Here is a 19,394-nt window from a genome sequence, read left to right as displayed (position 1 = left end):
TTAAAAATGCCCGTAAACCCAGCTGGTCAATAAAGACTTTGTTGTTTTTATGAGTCCCTAAATATATATGTGCTTGATTAGAATCTCACTGGTCTATCAGGAACACAAGTTTGTATCCAGGGAGTTTTTAAAACATGAATCATAGGGATTTTATTAATACAAACACCATGGAAAAACAAAGGAAATTAAACCACAAAGACTATAAATGTCTGACTTAAATCCACTAAGGCAAGGAAATTAAGGGTGAAGGCTGCAAATCCGTCCTGGTAATCCTTCTACAACTCATTCCGTTGCAGTAAAGAATCTTGGATTGGCATATGAGTGATATATGCATACACCATATAGATGTACCTATCTATTTGCACGTGATCTACCAGTGCATGTAGTATATATGCTACAAAGCAGAAGTGAGGAACAGAGTGACAAACACTAGCTAGGATTTTCACTTGCATTTGAAATTTCTCAGCTTTTGTAAGATTACAGTAAGTTAAGTGCTTAACATTATGGGAATGAGTTTTCTCTACATTAATTTAAATTGTCACGGTCTAAATTCAAGAAGAAGATTAAAGGCTCCTGGAAACAGGTGCAAATATATACTTTAAAAGCAGCATTAAAATGCATCCATGTTCTGGTTGACAGAAATTTCATTTATAATCCTGCACGCAGAATATTCCTGCCAGGAGCAGTATCAGTCTGAGTCAGGACTGAATAAAGGGGTACTTGCCCAGAAACGCCCACGTCTTGCATACCAGTCACACCACAACTCCTAGCCTAGTGCTCCTGCCTGCTGGAGGGTAGTTAACCAACAGGTTTTTGGTGGAAACTTTGGGGAGGTGCAGACTACTTCTGTCTTTCCCATCTGCTTCTTGGCATACAAGTATGGAAACTTAGACTCCACCATAACTTGGCCCACAAAGTTTTAGTAGGTGTGAACACTTTGATTTCAGAATTAACTTGATCTACATCACATCATTACTCCTCACTGATCTCATTCCATAACAATCAGTAGCGAAAAAATAGGCATGCCTGAGGTCTACTTTGGGTAGAAGTCAACAGCAGAGCACACAAACATTAAGACTACTGCATTTTAACACCTCTGACAGTAGGCCTTTATCTTATGGGGCAGAAAATCCAAACAACAAATAGCTAACACACTGGGAGTGATCAATAAACAACTAGTAACTAATAAAGCCCTGAACCTTTCACATTCCCTCTGTGAAGGCAGCAATTTGCCACTGAACAAGATGAGCAATTAACATGGGACCACAGCATTCCTCCAGGAGAAACCTGGTATGGTGGAGAAAAAAACAAGCAAACAAAAAACCAGCCCAGTAAGGTTCTTTCTGTACTACCTTTAGAAAAGCAGATTTTGTCCTTCCTCCTAAAAGCAGATGTTAGGCCTCCGAAAGAGTACATTTCCTGGGAGACCAGAGGGAGACACAAAACCATCGACCTACCCCATCTTTCAGGATCTCTGCTGGCAACACACCTGGGATGGGATACTGCTGTTAGCCTAAGGAAACCTGCTGTAGTGGCTGCTAATCCATAGGTGCTCTGTGCATGCCTCAGTGTGACTAAGGATGCAGAAATTTCTTCTATTTCTTTCCATGTACTAGGGTAAGGAGGTTAGTCTTAGGGGGTGGCTAACTCCTTCTTTGTGTAAGTGAGCCCTTTACAGTGACTGCATTATGTGCAGCATTTATACCATGATAGGGGAGGTATATTTGGTTTGAGGGCTTCACAGGAATTGCTAGCAAGTGCAGCTCCTTTTCTTGGTTCTTGTCATTCTTGTTCTGGTTATGTTAGTACACTGCAGAAGTACCTGGGAATAAACCATTCCTCCAAGTGAAACATCATTTTGATTATTACTGACATTGGTGCTCATTAAAATACATAAGTGAAACACTGTCTTTCTGTAGACTCTGAAAGCTATTTCATGCTACTTGAAGGAGAATACAAATGAATAGGGACTGCATCACTTTAGTTAAAAGGGGAAAATGTTCTAAAAAACTGGAATTTGGACTCTAGATCAGTAAGCAATTGAGGTTTGTAGTTTACTTCTTTTCTGTCTCTTCTTTGTTTTTCATCTCCCTCTGATTTCTGAATTTTAAGGTATGTGTACATGGAGGAATGGAGACAGAGCATGTTTACTTTATCTATTGCACAATTAATGATACAAATCTACATTCAGATGAAACAAGATCTAATAAATGTAAACAATACCTTTTTTTCCTTTTGGTTACCATTGTCTTAACATTCCTTCTGACATAAAAAAGCCTTTTTATTTTTTTTTAACCATCATCTACGTCTATTGTTACCCGTATCAGTACATTTTAATGGCTTTCTCCTAGCTCTCAAGATGTTTAATACATTTCCTCTTCCATTGTATTGCAGCTAAAATATGACCTGCTGCTGTTTAAATAATGTAATTTAATGATTTCACATTTTCAGGCATGCAAGGCTTCCTTTCAGCACTGAAGCCTTTCACTAATGATTTGGGGAGATAGTTTGTTCTCATTTCTTTCAGAACTCAAGATTGAGAAACTCTGACTTGGAATTAAATTATTGACATCCACTTTAGGAACAGTACAATGTGTAGTGGAAATAAAATACACAAACTTTCAGTGCCGTGAGGCTAGAATCTCCAACTTGTTGATTTCTTTCAAGGTTCAAGTGTCATTCAAGCTCCATATCCATTGAGATATCTAAAGCACTGTTGTGCTATTGCTACGTTTTGTAATATATCTGGGCTGAGCCTTTGCAGAGAGACTCCCAAATTGTTATCCACGGTGTGTGACAGAGCTGGTAGGCAACACTGCACTAGTTTTTTCTCATTTCAAACATGTGTACTATACTCAAAGGATAGCTAAAATACATTAACTTTTTAGCTAAAACTGCTTTGGCTGTCATGGAAAAGTGAACAAAATGAGAGGACAGTCTTTATCAACTCCTTAGCACTGGAATAACTTCCTAGTTCTCTGGGATTTCAACGTGAAATCAACAAGGCTAAAAACATATATTAAGAAATCAAAACAGAAAAACTCAGCTGCCCAAAAAGGTATCTTTCTATTCAGATATTCAGAAATATTACATCCAGATATAAAAATCAGGTGAGCTTAAGGAGAGGATGTCTTTTTATGAATATCAACTCCCAGGCATTACTGAATACTCTGAGATTAAGCAACTACTAGTCCTTTGAAGAGACCCTTGAGAAGGATAACTAAAACTAAAAAGAACATCCTCCCTCCAAATCCTAGAGAAGTCTGACCTGGCAAAGGAAACGCAGAAACTGAAACTGCTCAGCCCACAGAAAAGTCTCCTGATAACAGAAAATTGAATATTGATGAACACCAGTTCATCACGGACCAAAAGCAAAAGATAGGCAACACACTGTCTTTTGGGCTACCTCCTTTACTTTTTCCCTTTTTGCAACCTCACCATTGCTATTGTGACACCTCCAAAATTTTTGCTGATTAGAAAAGCAGAGCTGTGTTCCAGCTGTAGTTCTAAGAAATGGTGAGGGGAAAACAGGTGTGTAAATTTCTTGGGACAACAGCTTTCTTGGATGTTTTTTAAACTCTTCTCTTTGGTGCTTTTAGTGAATTACAGTAAAAAGTTATGGTTGTTGATCTTATTGCTTTCTTCAAAGAACTGTTGGTGGAAAGCCAAAGTTGCACAGGTGAATCTGTGTTATGTTCAGGGATTTCTATTTACTCTAAAGCAGATTGCTCTATTCTGCCACAAACCCTCTGGCATCTCAGTAACTTGTATTCTTTGCATATTCCTTGTGCATATGAAATTAGCTTAATAGGAGCCAGGGAAAACATATTTTTGTGTAATTTCCACAGCAAGAATTTACACATTCATCATCTTTCCTTCTGTTCACAGACATCTGACTTATTTGCTCAGGGAACAGTATGGTATAGCAGTGTCTATGGCAAGTGACATAGTGTAATGAGCAGAAACCAATCAAGTATGTATCAAGAAAAGTAGTTTTGAAAGAAGCTTACAGTCTAAACCTCTTTTCACTTACAGCAACACAATTCCTATTGACTTAGTGCTGGATCAGGACCATAGAGCAACTGAACAATTTGACACAAAGGCATTTAGAAAAAAAAAAAAAAAAGATAAAATCTTATTTATAGGTAACTGACAACTGAAGAATAGGTAATTTCACTGAATATGTTATACTGTGTGAGTAATTTCCACATCATTAATCAGTCCATTTTACCGATGTCTTGAATTTTTAAAGAAACTCTTGTTTTCTCATTTTAAATGCTTAACATACCTCCTCTATAATTTCTACCACTGAATTATCTTTTCTCTTTCCACAAGCAAGAGTTTTAATTGTTTTACCCAATCACCCAAAGGTCTGAAAGCCCCTAAGAAGAAAATCAGTTAAACATATATATAGATCACAGAAAATTTAGTGGGATTACTCCCCTGATCAACTTTCAGTATAAATTCAAGTACTCTGTTAGATCAGAACTTTCCCAAATTCATACATTATTCAAGAAGTCTTCAGGGTGTTGTCTTTTGAGTTACCTAGCTGAGCTGGTTTGTGCTGAAGAGGTATAGAAGTTTACTGATGAGAGAAGAAGTAAAAGACGCCAGAAGATCCAGTTCACAGAAGCTGTGGACCTCTGTGCTTGACTTCTCTGGAAACTGAGGGACAGCAGATGTGACAACAACAGGAGTAATGAGCCGCGTTAGAAAACACCGTGAAAACATGTCCCCAGCTCATCTGGATTGACCATGCTACAGTGAGGTATAAGAGAGGTGGAAGCTGATGGATATGGTTTGATTTTGCCCAAAGAGCAGGAATTACCAAAACTGTATTGAAGCACAGGTTTCTATGAGTATACCTATAAAAGTGCTGGCTACAAACCAGAACACATGTTCTATGATTACCTTTCAAATAATCACAAACAACAGGGACCAGAAGTCAATCAGGTTCAAGAGCACTGATGATAGCCCACAGCCAAAGATGTTCTCTAGAAACACAGCACTCTCACCTACCTTCATTCATGCATGCAACATATATAGGAAGCAACAGAAGCTTACAACTGTGATTCAAGGCTCTTAAGTGCTATCTTGACCAAGTTACTTCGTTTCCTTGGGTATCAATTTCACTTCCAAATAACGAGGGCAGTGGCACTTGCTTAGAGGATCAGGAGGGAAGGGTAGGAAAGACAACACACATCAATGCAGCTAAGTGAATATGTGGGTCCTGTTCCCTTCAGCTACTTGATGGAAGGTGTGGTGGCATCCGTAGACAGGGAACTGCACCTGATGCTCCAGCAAGTCCCTGTTTGATCCCATGCTTCTATCTACCAGTTAAGATTATAGAGGAAAATTTTTCATTTGGTAAGGTCACTGCTTGCAAAATTTATTTGGCAGCAGAGTTACACCTTTTAGCTAGCAATTAGCCACCCATGGCTAAACTAAAGAGCAAAGGTTGTCTGGCTTAATCCCTACCCTCCAGCTTTACAACACGGGGTGAATAAGTGATGTAAGAACTGCACGAGCTTATGTTTATTTATAATACCACATACCCAGCAACTATAACCTGGGAACACTCCAGTGGGGAAGGCTACATTTTTATAATGCCTGTTTCTTCATTAAGATTTCATCATCCACCTACGCTAAAAAGCCACTTCCCCTTCACTTTGTTATATCTGCTTTTACCCGCTCCTGTTCCCGCATTATTTTTTTAATCTCCAGTTCCCTACTTTACATGCACTCTCAAATTTTAAACAAGCAAAATTTGTGCATTACTGTGTCCTTTTCATCTATGATTTATGAATGACAGGTTCTTTGGTGCAGCTTAATGGTATGAGAGAGACATTATTTTAAACATTAAAGTGAAAACCATTTACAACTATGATAAGAGAGGTCTGTTGACATTAAACTTTAAAACATGCACAAGGTAAAGGGAAGTAGCTGCTCCAACAGGTGAGAGAACTATGCAGACGGTTTGTAAGGGAGTTTGTTTGACACATGAGCTGTCTCTTCCTTTTCTCTGTTTCACAACCTGTACGATTTGGTGCTTCAAACAATTCAGCTGGTAATCAGCAGCCACCAGAGTTTAACAACTAAACAGTACTTTGGGTGCAGTGCAGAGTATTTGTTTTAAAAAATTACCATTCCATCTGAGGAAACCTTTTCCTACCATTTACATCAGCAAGAAATAAAAATAAACAAATAAATAAATCGAAAGAGCTAAAGCTTTATTTTGATACTTCCTGCCCACAGCTTTATCACTTTCATACCAGTCACTGTCTTACCATCGTCTTCTATTAAAGCTGAACAATTCTATTGTAAAATACTGGCTAATACTTATCTTGCTATACTTGATTCAGTTCTGTTCAGCAACAACTGTTTTCTGAGAAGCAATCAACATAGTTAGTAGTAAAAAAAAAATACATCTGTATTTTATATCTTATGTGTTTAGACTGAGTGCTGTTTCTAACAGTGTTAGACACATTGATTGAACAGCAGAGAATAGTAGGGAAGAACAGGGATATGGTATCTCAGAGAACTGCTTTTCAGTCTAATTTTAGACCACTGGCAGAATGCAGCAGATGTCTTTGGGTAGAACTGTTGCAAACATGGTAGAGCTCAGACAGTGGGAAGGATAGATACAGAGATGAACTTCTTGCTTGTGACTCTGGAGTCATGTAACTCCCTCAACAGCTTGGATGAGGCTGGCAGAACCCTATTGATAAAGCAGATCTCACACAGCAAGAAAAAGAATGCATATACGGGGCACGGATGCCAGTTGAGAAAACTCTGATTTTATAATAAAAGGTTTTATTAAAAGTGATTTTGATGTAATACTGTGGTTTTAGTTGCCCCTATTAATTCAGCTACCTTAATCAGCAGTGGCGAAACATAACACTTGTCTTCACGATGCCATTTGAAATTTTAAAGTGAACTGTGAGTACAGAAGATTGATCACTGATGACAGAAAAGCCTAATGAATCATTCAAGTACTTTACATTACTGATCCATCGAATCTAAGAGCCAACCTCCGATCTGTTTTGATAAAAATGCAAATATCTCTGAAGTATCTCTCAACTATTCAGAAACAACCCAAGTATTAACTTTCAATATGCATCAACAGAAACATTTAACTGGAAAAAGATCACTCAGTTTAAAAGAGAGATAAAGTGAAACAAACAGGCAAGAGAATCTATTAGAAAAATTATAAACATGACTTACCTTGTAGATTTTGCAATGGCAAAGTCATGATGCCTCCTGCTGCAGCCGCTGCTACCAGCCCTTGGATGTTGGTGAGATTCGCTGTAGGTAGAGTGAGGACGAGTCCTTGTTGGCCCCCCAGCTGCCCAGCCATGTTGAACGGAATAAGGATCGGCTGATTCAAGGCTGGAGTGCCTCCTGGCATCACACCCGCTACTGCCGAGGCTAACTGTTGGGCTGTCAGTAATGGCTGTAGCAAAACACAGACAGCAAGCCTATTTTACTGCGCATGGATCAGGATTACATGCTTCTAGCTCTTCTGGCTGGGGATCCCTTTGTGTTCCATTATAGACACGCGCTGCTTCCAGTATCTTAAAGCATATATTTTCACCAACACAGAAAGTTTTAACAAACTTGACAGGCTGAAGCCTTAAGCCTTACAGTCAACATAGCGTGGTAGCAATGCCTGTTGAATCGAGACTGGAAAACTCATTACATGTGCATGGAAGATAATGATGAACACAAGAAGGCCTAACTCAAGTTGGCCTTCAAGTACCTAAATGCCAACATTTCCCAATTTTTTCCAGTTGTATAATGATTGGTAAAACCTGAAAATGCTACTGTAACAATTACTGGAAGCTGTATGGACCAAGACTTTCCTATGAAGTGGAAGAACATTGAATATCTTCCTAGAGTATGGCTGAGCTTGGATAAAACTGTGAAGTGATGTGAGAAATCTTTTATATATATTACACAGTGCCATACTATTTTGCCTACACTTTGCTCTAAAGAAAACAAATACCTGGCATAAAAGATAATTAAATGCTTTTACTAATGCAGGAGTTGCATGTGACAGGCAGAACTGTCAGAGCCAATAAGGTTACATTAAAATTACACAAGCTTTTTAATATTAAATTATGACATGTATTTCAAAAATAACTTATGTATGAAATTCAAATAATTTAGCCTCCTAAATATGCAAAATTGCTTAGGTCGTATTTTAGAAAAACATACAAAAAGCTAATCTTTCCAAACAAATAACTTTCAAAACATACACGATGTATACATGCTCCCTTATTGTAACACTGAATGCAACCAAACAGAATCACATTTTCTATGTTACACAGATCAAAGATGATCAATCGCAGTTATTTACTTTTCATCAAATTGCATGTCTTGATTAGTCAAAAGGAAAGATACTGACCTGAGGCCCAACAGGGAATGCAGGATGGGACTGACTGGGTTGGTGCTGGTCTGCTGGGCTTGTGTCAGGCAGCACTGTGTTTCCTCTGGCCTCTGAAATCCAAAGAGCAGATTGACTTTAATATCAAGCCTGGGGACCGGCACATTACCTTCTAGTCTGATGTCACATAACATCAAGCTGAAAATGATATGTTAAAGTGCTTTATCAATAACTCAAGCACTCAAATCACTTATCAGCTGCATAAATTATGCTAACATTCATTCAGACCAGCCAACTCATTCAAGGAGCTACAAAAATCTGACAGCAGTGAAACTGAAGCTATCATCAACCCGGCTAATGTGGGTTGCATTATACATCAATTTACATATAGTACATGAGCACTCTGCATGTGTGGGAACTGCATTTTTTACGCTTAGGTGAGCATCAGCCATTCTAATTCCTGAAAGCAAAAATTATCTGAAAAACAATCAAGTCACTTCTACTTTGTGTCTTAGTAAAGTAATTTCTTTTGCCAGTTACTGAAGTAGCAAAGGCTGTACTATATGCAATAAAAAGGCACTATGAAAACTGAAAACAGGTACGCTTCCAAATGACAGCTCGTTTTCTAAATTGCACGTGGGGGCTGAGCAAAATTCTGCAAAACCAAGGATTTCCAGCATTTATTGAGATGATCAATACCCAACAATCGAACTATATGCTGGGCACTAATGACTTGCTAAGCACAGAACACAGTCCAGCCCTACTGGATTTTGCTGAAGTCTGCAATACAGATTTGAAAAGGAAAAAGAGAAAGAAAAACATCCTATGAGTTCTAAGGAAGTACCAAGATGCTTTCAAAACTACGTGCCAACCCCCATTTCCTCCGGGTGAAGGACTTGCATTGATTCACAAAGTTTTTCAGTGCTGGTGGCATGATCAGGCCCACATTTATCTTTGAAGGTGAAAGAATGACAGCAGGTCTCAAAAGTAGCTGCAAGAGTACTGCGGTCTCTTAAAAAGAAAACCCTCACAATGGCATCAGGTTTCCTGGTTAGCTCCTCTTCTGTTAGTTTTTTCCGATGACTAGTTGAAATCCTGCTCTAAGCAAACCTTAATGAGGTGCTATTTTCCAATGTTTGTCCTATGACTAGAAAGTGCACGATAATTCAGAACTATATTATTGGCATACCCTGGTGCAGTAAGGAAAAAGGATACGATTATGTCACACTTATAAATTTTAAAGAGGGTATTATCAGCTCATTTAAAACAAATTCTTCTATATATTCTCCAAGGGGACAGACTTATAAATAATGGAAATGTGAAAAAAAAAAAAAACTTCAGCACATTAAGGTACAAATAAAATTGACTGCTACATATTATTCAATTGACTTCTACCTCTACAGCAAGATGTCAATCATAACAGTATTTTAGAATGGAATTAAACAATAAATGTGCAGAGTTATTATGCAGAAATCTGAAAATCTGATTAATTTGTAATATTTTTGTGTGGTCTCAAAAAGTCAGAAATGGACATTGCTTTGGGAATACTTACAAAGGGTCTATTGAAATTTCTGATTTGAAACTAATAAAAACATACAGACTTGCTGACATTTTATAGAGTGAATTCTACAAAAATGTTTGGCATTTCAATGACCACTGTGATTTAATAATGAGAATGAGCTGACCTACTATAATTGGTGAGAACTCCAACAATTGCCTAATAACATGCAAAAAGAGCCTCAGTCACTAAATTTTTTATGTGCAATTTACTCATCTGAATTACTTGAAAAGAAAGAAATGTTACTAGATATGCGAGATCCACTGAAAACTGTTTCTTTGAGATGCATTACAACCCTAATGCTGCTGCCACCCCTAAGACCAAAGATAGGTTTTCTTCAGTATGGCTTCCTCCTATACAAAATAAAGTGTTATTTTAATAAACATAATTTTACCGTTGGTAATTTCCACATGTTGTCATGTGTTTTTTAATCTTCTCATCACAGCTGTATGTATAAAGTGATATTAGAGCAAAGTCTCGATACCAATGAATATATCACTCTCCATTAAGATCAAATCTTGTAAGTCAATTTTGCTTATGTAATTTTAAGGGCTGAGAATTTTGTCTTTGTGTATGATTTAATTAATATTAAAACAAGCTCCTGATAATCTGTTATGTCTTTAAATTGTCCTATGAAAGTTTTGGGAGGACAAAACTGGAGTCAAATATTCACTAGAATTAGATTTTATTGCAAGTACCATAGCTTGAGCTCTCGGAAAATAAATAAGTTCTGAAGAAATATGCCTATGCTTTAGTATTTTTTTCCATGGTGCAGCTATCCTAAGAACCACTGTTTTCTGTTATCTCTACCCTAAGGATTTTGCAATATTTCATTCACAAGCTGTATGTAGTACAAGTGAGTTATACAGAATCCTAAAGCCAAAATTAATTAGACTCCTCTTCTTTTACATTGCACTAATTGCAATCACTTAGAATTACATTCCTTTCATATGGTCACTCATCATAGATAATGTATCTTTTTCTTTCAGTGCTTGAATGCTCTGCCTGCTGATTCTAACTCACTTTCCATATGATGCAGGCATCTCAGCAAAACAACACACACTTTCACGTGCAAGAATGTCGTCTTACATGGTACCCTATATGAAATTATACACTAATTTAGCTACTAAGAAAGAAAATTAACTCTATCCCAGCCGAAAGCAGGACAACACCGTATTCTCAGACTGAAATTCTCACATCTCCTCTCATGTCCCTTCTAATCAACCTGCTATAACAGCCACTCAAGATTTTTTTCAAAACACACAGGAAAATCTGCCTGCCAGGCTGGCAGTAAATACAGAAAAGTGAGGATTTCAGGGTTAAGTTCTGTTGCATCACACAGTGACAGTATTTGCTCCTTGCCGTACACTATCTTCAGCGAGATGCATAGGTCAAAGCTCCCAGGAAGGTGAAGCAGAGCACAAAATACTAGTAGAAGGCTACTTTTCCTTTTCTGCCTTATAATGTTGACTGGGTGGATTCCTCTGATTTCAGAGGATCTGAGGAGTCAGGAAGGCTGTGTGTCACGGCTACTATTTGCTGTTCACAGACTCATTGCTACTGATTTGGAAAAACACCTTCTTTAAGACCACTTCCCTAAACTGGCAGCGCACAATCCCCTGCGCTGTTTTTCCCCTCTGTTTTACCGCCTCTGTTTGGGAGTTCATTAGTTCCAGATGCTGGAATGACCTCCGCAGGTAAATGATTCCCCTCTCCAAATTCCAATCCTTACTAATAAAAATGGCCTGTCAAAACGTAGCCTGGATTTTCCACTTGCCGAGACCCAGGACATTACCTCCTGTTAGGCTATCCTCCAACGCTGCTCAACTTTCTCTCAGCAAGAGGTATGGTGGCAAGGAACCAGGACTCACAGCAGTCCCTGTGGAGCTGGAAGCTACCAGCAGCACCTTCTCCTTTCTCAGCTACGCTTTGGAGAGACTGTGCTCTCATTACACCCCCGATAGCTGGGGCAGGGAGAAGGCAGGAACACGGAACCTGCTCTGGAAGGAGAAGTAGTTCTTCTTTACGCTGTTTGCTTAGACAGGGAGCTAAGACTTCTCTTACAACTGGGCACTGCCATCACAGCCTAAGTCAAGGAGTTTGCTCGGTAGTATCGTGTGAACAGGCAGGAGTGCTACTGCCATGGAACAGCCATGACTGTAGACAAGGCTTTAATATTTAATAAGCAGTATTCATCATATATGATTCATCATAAATTAATTATAAATTATATAATACATACACTCACCTCTCATCCCACCAAGGGGCTGGAAGGGCATGACACAATAAAAAATTGAAGTGCACTGTAAACATTGCAAAATAATCCTCTTAAAATAAAATATTATTTAAAATAAAGCTAAGTAAAACAAAGGCAACCTTCTTCTCCCCTTATCAAAAAGGAAAAAAAAAAAAAAATAACCCCCAAAACCAAGCAGAAAACCTTGTTGAACAATATCTGGTTTAAAAATGAGAAAACCACAAGAGAAACATAAGAATGAAAAAAAATTCCACATCCCAAGGCCTCTGAGCCTCAACACAAAATTACAATTCTAAACGCACTAGTTACAAACAGGCTTTCCACAGATTGCTTCCTTACTGTTTCTTACACATCTACAGCAACGCAGCAGGTCGTTCAGTTCTAAATGTCTTTACCTCCCAGTGCCACACACAAGGGAGGGAATGCTCTAATCCCCACTTTACGAACGAGCAGCTAAGGGCCGGAGGGACTCGGCTTCTCAAATCAGCACCATTTAGGCACCTGGATCTCCTCAGCTGTCACTGCCCCGTTCAGGAAAGCACGGCTCAAAGCACAAAACTGCTCTGTGACTCCTCGGCTGCCCCGGGGCGAGGGGAACCCGCGGGTGCTCCCCAGCACCCCGCACCGGGACGCGCGGCCTGTCCCTCACGCCATGCCCGGCGCTTGCAGGGAACCCCGCTGCCACCTGGCAAACGTGACTCTACTCCAGAGCGTTACAGGATATATGATGGGAGCGCATTGAACACATACATCCAGCTCCCTCCCGGACCTCCGGGTTCATCTGCAGATGTGTGCTCGTGCCCGCCGAAGGGCACGGTGCCCGCCGGCGCTTGCTCTGCAGCGCTGCCCCAGAGCTCACACCAAGCCAGGGCTCAAACCACAGCACGGGACTGGCCTCAGCAGGTGGGCTGGACGCGAGTGACTTCCTCACAGTCTTCGAGAATGAACTCAGTGTGTCTCGCACTTGTATCAGGGAGACGCGGGGCCACCTCTCTTTAGCGCTCAACGCTTTGAAAAACAAGCAGGATCAGATTTAATAATACTAGATTTTCAGTAATCAAAAGAACACATAAATCCTTCTGAGATATGCATTTAAGCAAATATTTTAAATGAATCGACATTAATAAAAGAACGCAGCATTTCAAGTAACAGTTCATATTAAATCCTTAGATACAGTTCCACAATGTGACATCAAATTACTTGTATTTATCTCTCAGTAACTGTAACCATAAGAAATCAAGAGTAGATGTTTTTTCTTGATCATTGAGCCAACTCACATTAAAGATACAGCTTTAAGAATGAAACCATTAAAGTGAAAATACTGCCTGTGAGAAAAAAGATAGTCTTACACTTTTAAAACTAAGAAACTCAAATTCTGAGCGTGTCATATAGCTGCATTTAGAACATAGGCCCTATTATCAGGAGGAAAAAAGATAACTTTTAAAAAGAAATTAAATAGACCAACTGTTAATATTCAAATTATTTGGTATTGTGTGTGCAAGTCCATCATCTCTGATTAAAGTAACTTAGCTCTTCATTAAATGAACCCTTAATTGTCAGCAATTACACCAGGATCAATCTTGTTGAACAAAATTTAATAGCTGAAAGATGCAGCTGATAATGAAGAACCGTAACATTCCCTCCAAACAATCCTCATTCTGCCACAAAGCACCATATTGTGGCTCTTAATGTCACTGTTTTAATTTTCCTGCTGCCTCAGAGGTTAGACATGTAGGTAGGAAGCCTTTCCAAATCACTTCCATCGTAAAACCTTAATAATCAGATTGCTACACAGAATTTCACAAACACATCTAAATTTTACAATACTTGCAGGAGTGAAAATTGAGATTTTATGCTGAATCAGGTTTAAATTGGTATTATCCTATGGTTATCAAAGGAGATATTCCTCTTACCTCAGCAAAGAAATCATCTCAAAAATTAAATGAGAATTATGAATCACTCACTGAAAGGTATGAATTTAAGCTTGGACTTCTCATATTAAATGTAAGTGGTCAGATAGTTGTCTTCCAGTCCATGACCAAGATGTGGCATGCGATTTACTCATTTGGATTGTATAAAAATTCTCTAAGTACCAGGTTATCCCACAGATCATTAAGCAAATCACCTTTTCCTGCTGACCTCTACTTCAGATTCTAGGCTTTTATTTTTAGGCAGTGATTTCAGCCTCACAGAGAAAACCAAACAAGTAGAGATCTGGGTGTGTGCAGAATTATCACCAGAGCCTGTTAACTCTGAAACCTAACAATGTTGCAACGTCAATATCTTTATTTTACAGATCGATCATTTTAGCACAACGTACAAGTACTGTGCTTATCTTCCACAGTGTCAGATTGTCTCAACTTACATAACTTAAATCTCACTCTTAATTTTTCCCTACCTATGTACAAATCCTTCTAGTTTACATTTGAAAATGTTTGTGGTGCGATAAGGAAGTGACATATTGATCTACCATATTGACATATATGTCAATGCAATATCCTGTACAGAAATCTAAAAATCCTGCATGCAAAATGGATTGAATCAGCCAGCAGAATGAGTAGAGCAGATTTGCTTTACTGACTGTATCATTCAGTACTTGAGTAAAACCCCACAGTTCTATACTTATCTGAACCTGCCATACAGTTGCTACTGCAAAGCTACCAAAATCACTGCAGAGCTCAAAATCATTCTGCCAGCAGAGCACAAAATCTCGCCTTTGCCTAGTCCCTGGGGATATTTTCTCCTAAAGGATCTTCTCCCACAAGACACATAAGGTAACCGAAATCACTGCGCTCATTACCCGCATGCACAAAGCTTGGCTTGTATTTATGCACCTGCATCTTTCTGGATCAGGACTGATAACATTAAAAGTCCATGACTTTACAATGAAAATCAGGCTGTTAAAGTGATTCATGTTACAGAGAACTTCTCCTGGGCAACTACCAGTTATATTTACCACCAAACAAAAAAACTACCATTCCAAAGCACAAAAATCACAGATAATGCAGAACCCCAGCTCTCCCAACTGCCCTAAATTTCCTTCTTTCCCATCTTTAATTTTGCTACTCTTTCATTGTCTTATCGTTTCTTCTTTCTCTTCTCCCCAAGTTAATTTTCTTTTCTTATTGGTGCCTATATGAATATTCTGCTACTTCAGATACTTCCTGTGAGAAAGAAGCATCACTACTGCAGAAAAGGTGAACAGATATAATTGAAAAAGTATGTTCTTTATTCAAAATAGACTCATTCTACTTTTCTTCACCTCCTAAGTACAGTGCATAAAATCCCTTGTTAATGGTACATACATTTTTAATGAATTGGACCCTTTATATTGAGAGTTCTAGTTTCTTTTATACTGTATGCATTAGCACAAATATAATCACATTAAGGTCACAAAGACCCTATCAGTTTTCCCTGAATTCATACAACATTTCATACTCACTGTTTGCTGGTAGTGCTGGTGAATGCAATGATGATAAAGGTTACTTACCAGTAGATGGACAGTTGAATGCATTATTATTTCATGTTGGGCAGCTGATCCCTAGCTAAGGGCAGGAGGCTTTTCTAAATTAAACTTTCCTTTCTTTCCATCCCTGGAAGCTTACTAAATGCCAGAGTGAGCACACTGAAGAACATCTATTTTGGAACAACTGCTACAGTTTGCCATCTTTTTGCTAACTAAGATTTCTTTCCGATTTTTACAGCATTTATCCATGAATGCATTTTTATTCCTAACAGGGCAGAGGGCAAGCTTTCCACCAAAGCCCAACTTCCTGACACTCACCCTCCCCCCCATCTGACACCTATACCCTTCCCAAAATAAGGTAGACTGTGATGATATCTTGAAATTATATACACATTGCTGTTTGCCTGGAGAACCTTGCACAAGGATGGGCTTGGCTGTAGGCACTACATACTGAAAGCCAAGCAATACACGTGGACAGTCTCTGGTGCAGGGAAATTCAGGCTTCTGGGTCAAAGAAAAGGGTAGCATGTCTGACATCTTTTGCTTTTTACAAGTTACAATGATAGACTTACTTACAAAGGGTAGGGCACTAGTAGGCGGCTGATGACAGAAATCTAACTCGCAGCTCTGACGCCTTCTAGGGACTGGAAAGAAAAAACTGTGAGGTGGGGAAGACATGAACCTGATGTCCTACCAGTCATATGAGAGCCTGTCTGGAAATTCAGATCACCCGGTTTTGTGAGTGGGGAATATCCACGTAAGGGAGGAAGCATTCAGTTAAACCCAGTAAAAACACCTGGCACTTAGATCTTCAGCAGAGCCAGCGTTCAGCAAAATGCACCCCACAATATAGGTAAACTCCTACTGGAGCATCCTGACCAGCAAGTATGGTCAAGCAACAGTGGTTTATCACTCTTGCTACTGAGCTGACTGTCTGGTTTCATCCCTGTGGTGTCTTTAACAATTTCACACTCTCTGCTCTGGTCTTTACACAGCCCTGTGGGGCAGCTCCATCAAGTGTCTCATTACAGGTTGTTCAGCTGTTCAGACTTTATTGAGACTCTTGAAAGAGCCATCCCACAGAGCAGAGTACTGTAGGAGTCCAGTTGAGATCCAGGAGGAAACCTTAACAGTGGCAGCAACTCAGTATGCAGGAGACGACACTCCCGGATCAGACTAAATCACAGAACTGGTAAGACCACATTATAAACCTATTTAGCTGCACACGTACCTTCAGAAACTCCTAGCTACAAAAATTCAACAGCCCTCCCCCTTCAAAAGCAGCCTGTACTGTCTGATATCTGCAGCAAGTTCTCATGATGTGGCTCAGCAGGGTGAACCCATACGTCAAATGAAAGTGTTGGCTGGGAGCTGCAGAAACTCATGGTATGCATGCCTCCAGATCTTGTAAATCCTGAAATGAATGAACCTCTGGCCCTTTATTATTGTCTGAAATCAATTGTAGTGACTATTTACAAGCAGCTTTTGCCAGGAGTTCCCAAACACTTTATACTTACCTGTTTTTAAAGAGCATTCAGTCTGCCAGCCAGGTCTTGCAAGCTACGTCAAGCCTGACCACCGCTAAACCAAGTTTAAAATATGCAGCAAGGGCTTTTGGTCCCGCCCCGCCCTCCATTCCCTCCCTCCTCTATAGACCGAAAGCTAAAAATACAAAAAAGACCTAACGAACTAGTAGTCAGCATTATCATCCTATCTGACTCCCAAATTTGAGCAGCTATTTACCAGACAATGATAGCGAAACACTTTACAGCAACCACTAAGATGGTCTTTCGCACACTAAAAATACCCTAACACATCTGTAGGGAAATAACCGAGTGGTTTACAAACATTTGGATACTGTTCCTGTAATCTCTTGCCTTTATGTGAGTCAAAGCCCTACTGGATTTCACGTATGTTGGATTAGTTCTCTAGCAAAGGTTTAAGAATAGAGCACAGGTTTAAAAAGCTTTACATGTAACAGGCCTATATCCCAGGACAGTCATACTGCATGAAAGATCTCCTGGTTAGTAACGCTGTGTCATGGCAAGCCCTCTTTGTAACAACATGCCGTGCGGGAAGGAGACAAGCAAAAAGAAGCCACACAACTTAGCTTTGCCAAAATACCAAGTGGCAGGCAATTTGCTTCAAAGAGTGGGAGAGGGCACTACGATACATCCTAACAGGCTTAAATTATATGGAATATACAAACTGTTTCTAATCCATGAGAATGTTTGTATTCATATATATATATATATGTATGTCTCTATATAGATACATATTTTTAAACAAATTAGCTTCCTACAGCCCTTTCATTTTTATATTATTGTTCTGTTTATTTTTTCAGCAATACAGTAATTGAAAAATATCTACTGGTAAAAGATGCTATTAATTTAAGTGCATTCATAGTGTGTTATGTCACTAATAGACTTAGGTAACATTATTCTTTTATCCTTTTTACAAAGCATTATTTTATTGTCCTCTCATTTCTAAGATTTTACTTCCACTTAAAGTCAAGTAGAGTGAGGGCTTTGCAGAATTCTATTATATTATTGTCCTGTCATTATTCTAACTCCATTACACAACAACACAAAACCAGCATCAGCTTCCATTTGTCATATTATTTATTTTGAGGATTATGTCAGATCTCAGACTATGTGTACGTGCCTACTAAACATAATTTGGAGTTCGGCAAAAAGTAATCACTGATTCCTTCTAAAAATGCTTTTAAGGAAAACATTTTTTAACTATTCTATATAACTGTAAGAGCTCTGTCATCTGATTTTGACCCATGCAACCCTTTAGAAGAATCTAGCTAAAATAAGACAATGTCTAGAGGTACATATAGACAAGCAGATTTGAACTTCCTTGTCCCTACTCCGAGCTGAGGTGACAGAAGCCAGTCCTGGTGTGGAAGCCAGTGGTGAAGAAAAGTCTGAAGAAACACTGTCTCACCAATTTAATACTCTGCCTATTTATTGTGTACTTTAACATATACCTGTCTGGTATAAATCAGGGAGAAAGAAAGAAACTGTCTTGATCTATACATCAGAGCCACGGCACACACGCACGCTGTGTGCCACTGACACAGCCGTGTCACTTCTAGGCAGAAGCTGTCTTGTGTCTGGCCACAGAGTAGCACAGAGGACCTGGAGCAAAGAGGACCCTTGGCCCACCTTTTCAGCAAGTCAGATCCTTTGGCAGCCAACAAATGGTTCAGCAGACCTGATGTGCTTTAGGGAAATGGATTGGCATTGCCTTCTTAACGTCTTCTTTTAGTGCTCCCAGCTTTGAGGATATGCAGAAGACGGCCAGGGTTGGTTTGAAATACCCAACACTTTCACTGCCATAAAGGAAAGAAAGATCAGGTACTAATCTGGCAAAATCAAGATTTAGGCTCAATGCCCAGCCATCACAGAGCTCCTATGAGACCTACACCAGCTCTCTTCATCTCACACACAAAGAGCTTCTTTGGGGCCTCGAAGCTTAGAGAAGTCCTGGACCAAAGGAACGTGTCCATCAGAGTAGTTGCATTGGCACATATTGCCAGCATGCTGCTTCCTCCAGTCACAGACTTCTTATCATCTGACACTACCCTACCTTTAGGGCAAACACATACCTGGACATGGTGCAATGTCTGCCCAGTTGGGCTCTAGGATTGCCCTTCCCCCATGTTGAAGGAACCTGCACTCAGATCTCTGGGATAACTTCTTGTTGTCTTTGGGACAAA

At 39.4% G+C, this 19,394-nt stretch overlaps 1 protein-coding gene across 1 annotated transcript in view; it reads right to left on the bottom strand.

Moving 5' to 3' along the window:
• Window positions 1–19,394, bottom strand: part of POU6F2 (POU class 6 homeobox 2) — a 315,222-nt gene that overhangs the window by 172,541 nt on the left and 123,287 nt on the right. Inside the window, exons 3-4 of the mRNA XM_033007123.2 lie at window positions 8,408–8,499; window positions 7,225–7,453 (exon numbers count right to left, since the gene is read on the bottom strand). Of these exons, the coding sequence (XP_032863014.1) occupies window positions 7,225–7,453; window positions 8,408–8,499 (321 nt within the window). The remainder of the gene's footprint in view (window positions 1–7,224; window positions 7,454–8,407; window positions 8,500–19,394) is intronic.

This window comes from Tyto alba, unplaced genomic scaffold (assembly GCF_018691265.1).
Source record: "Tyto alba isolate M040663 unplaced genomic scaffold, T.alba_DEE_v4.0 Super-Scaffold_46, whole genome shotgun sequence".
Lineage (NCBI taxonomy): Eukaryota > Metazoa > Chordata > Aves > Strigiformes > Tytonidae > Tyto > Tyto alba.
The sequence above is the reverse complement of the archived record's forward strand: the minus strand, read 5'-3'. Positions and strand labels throughout refer to the sequence as shown.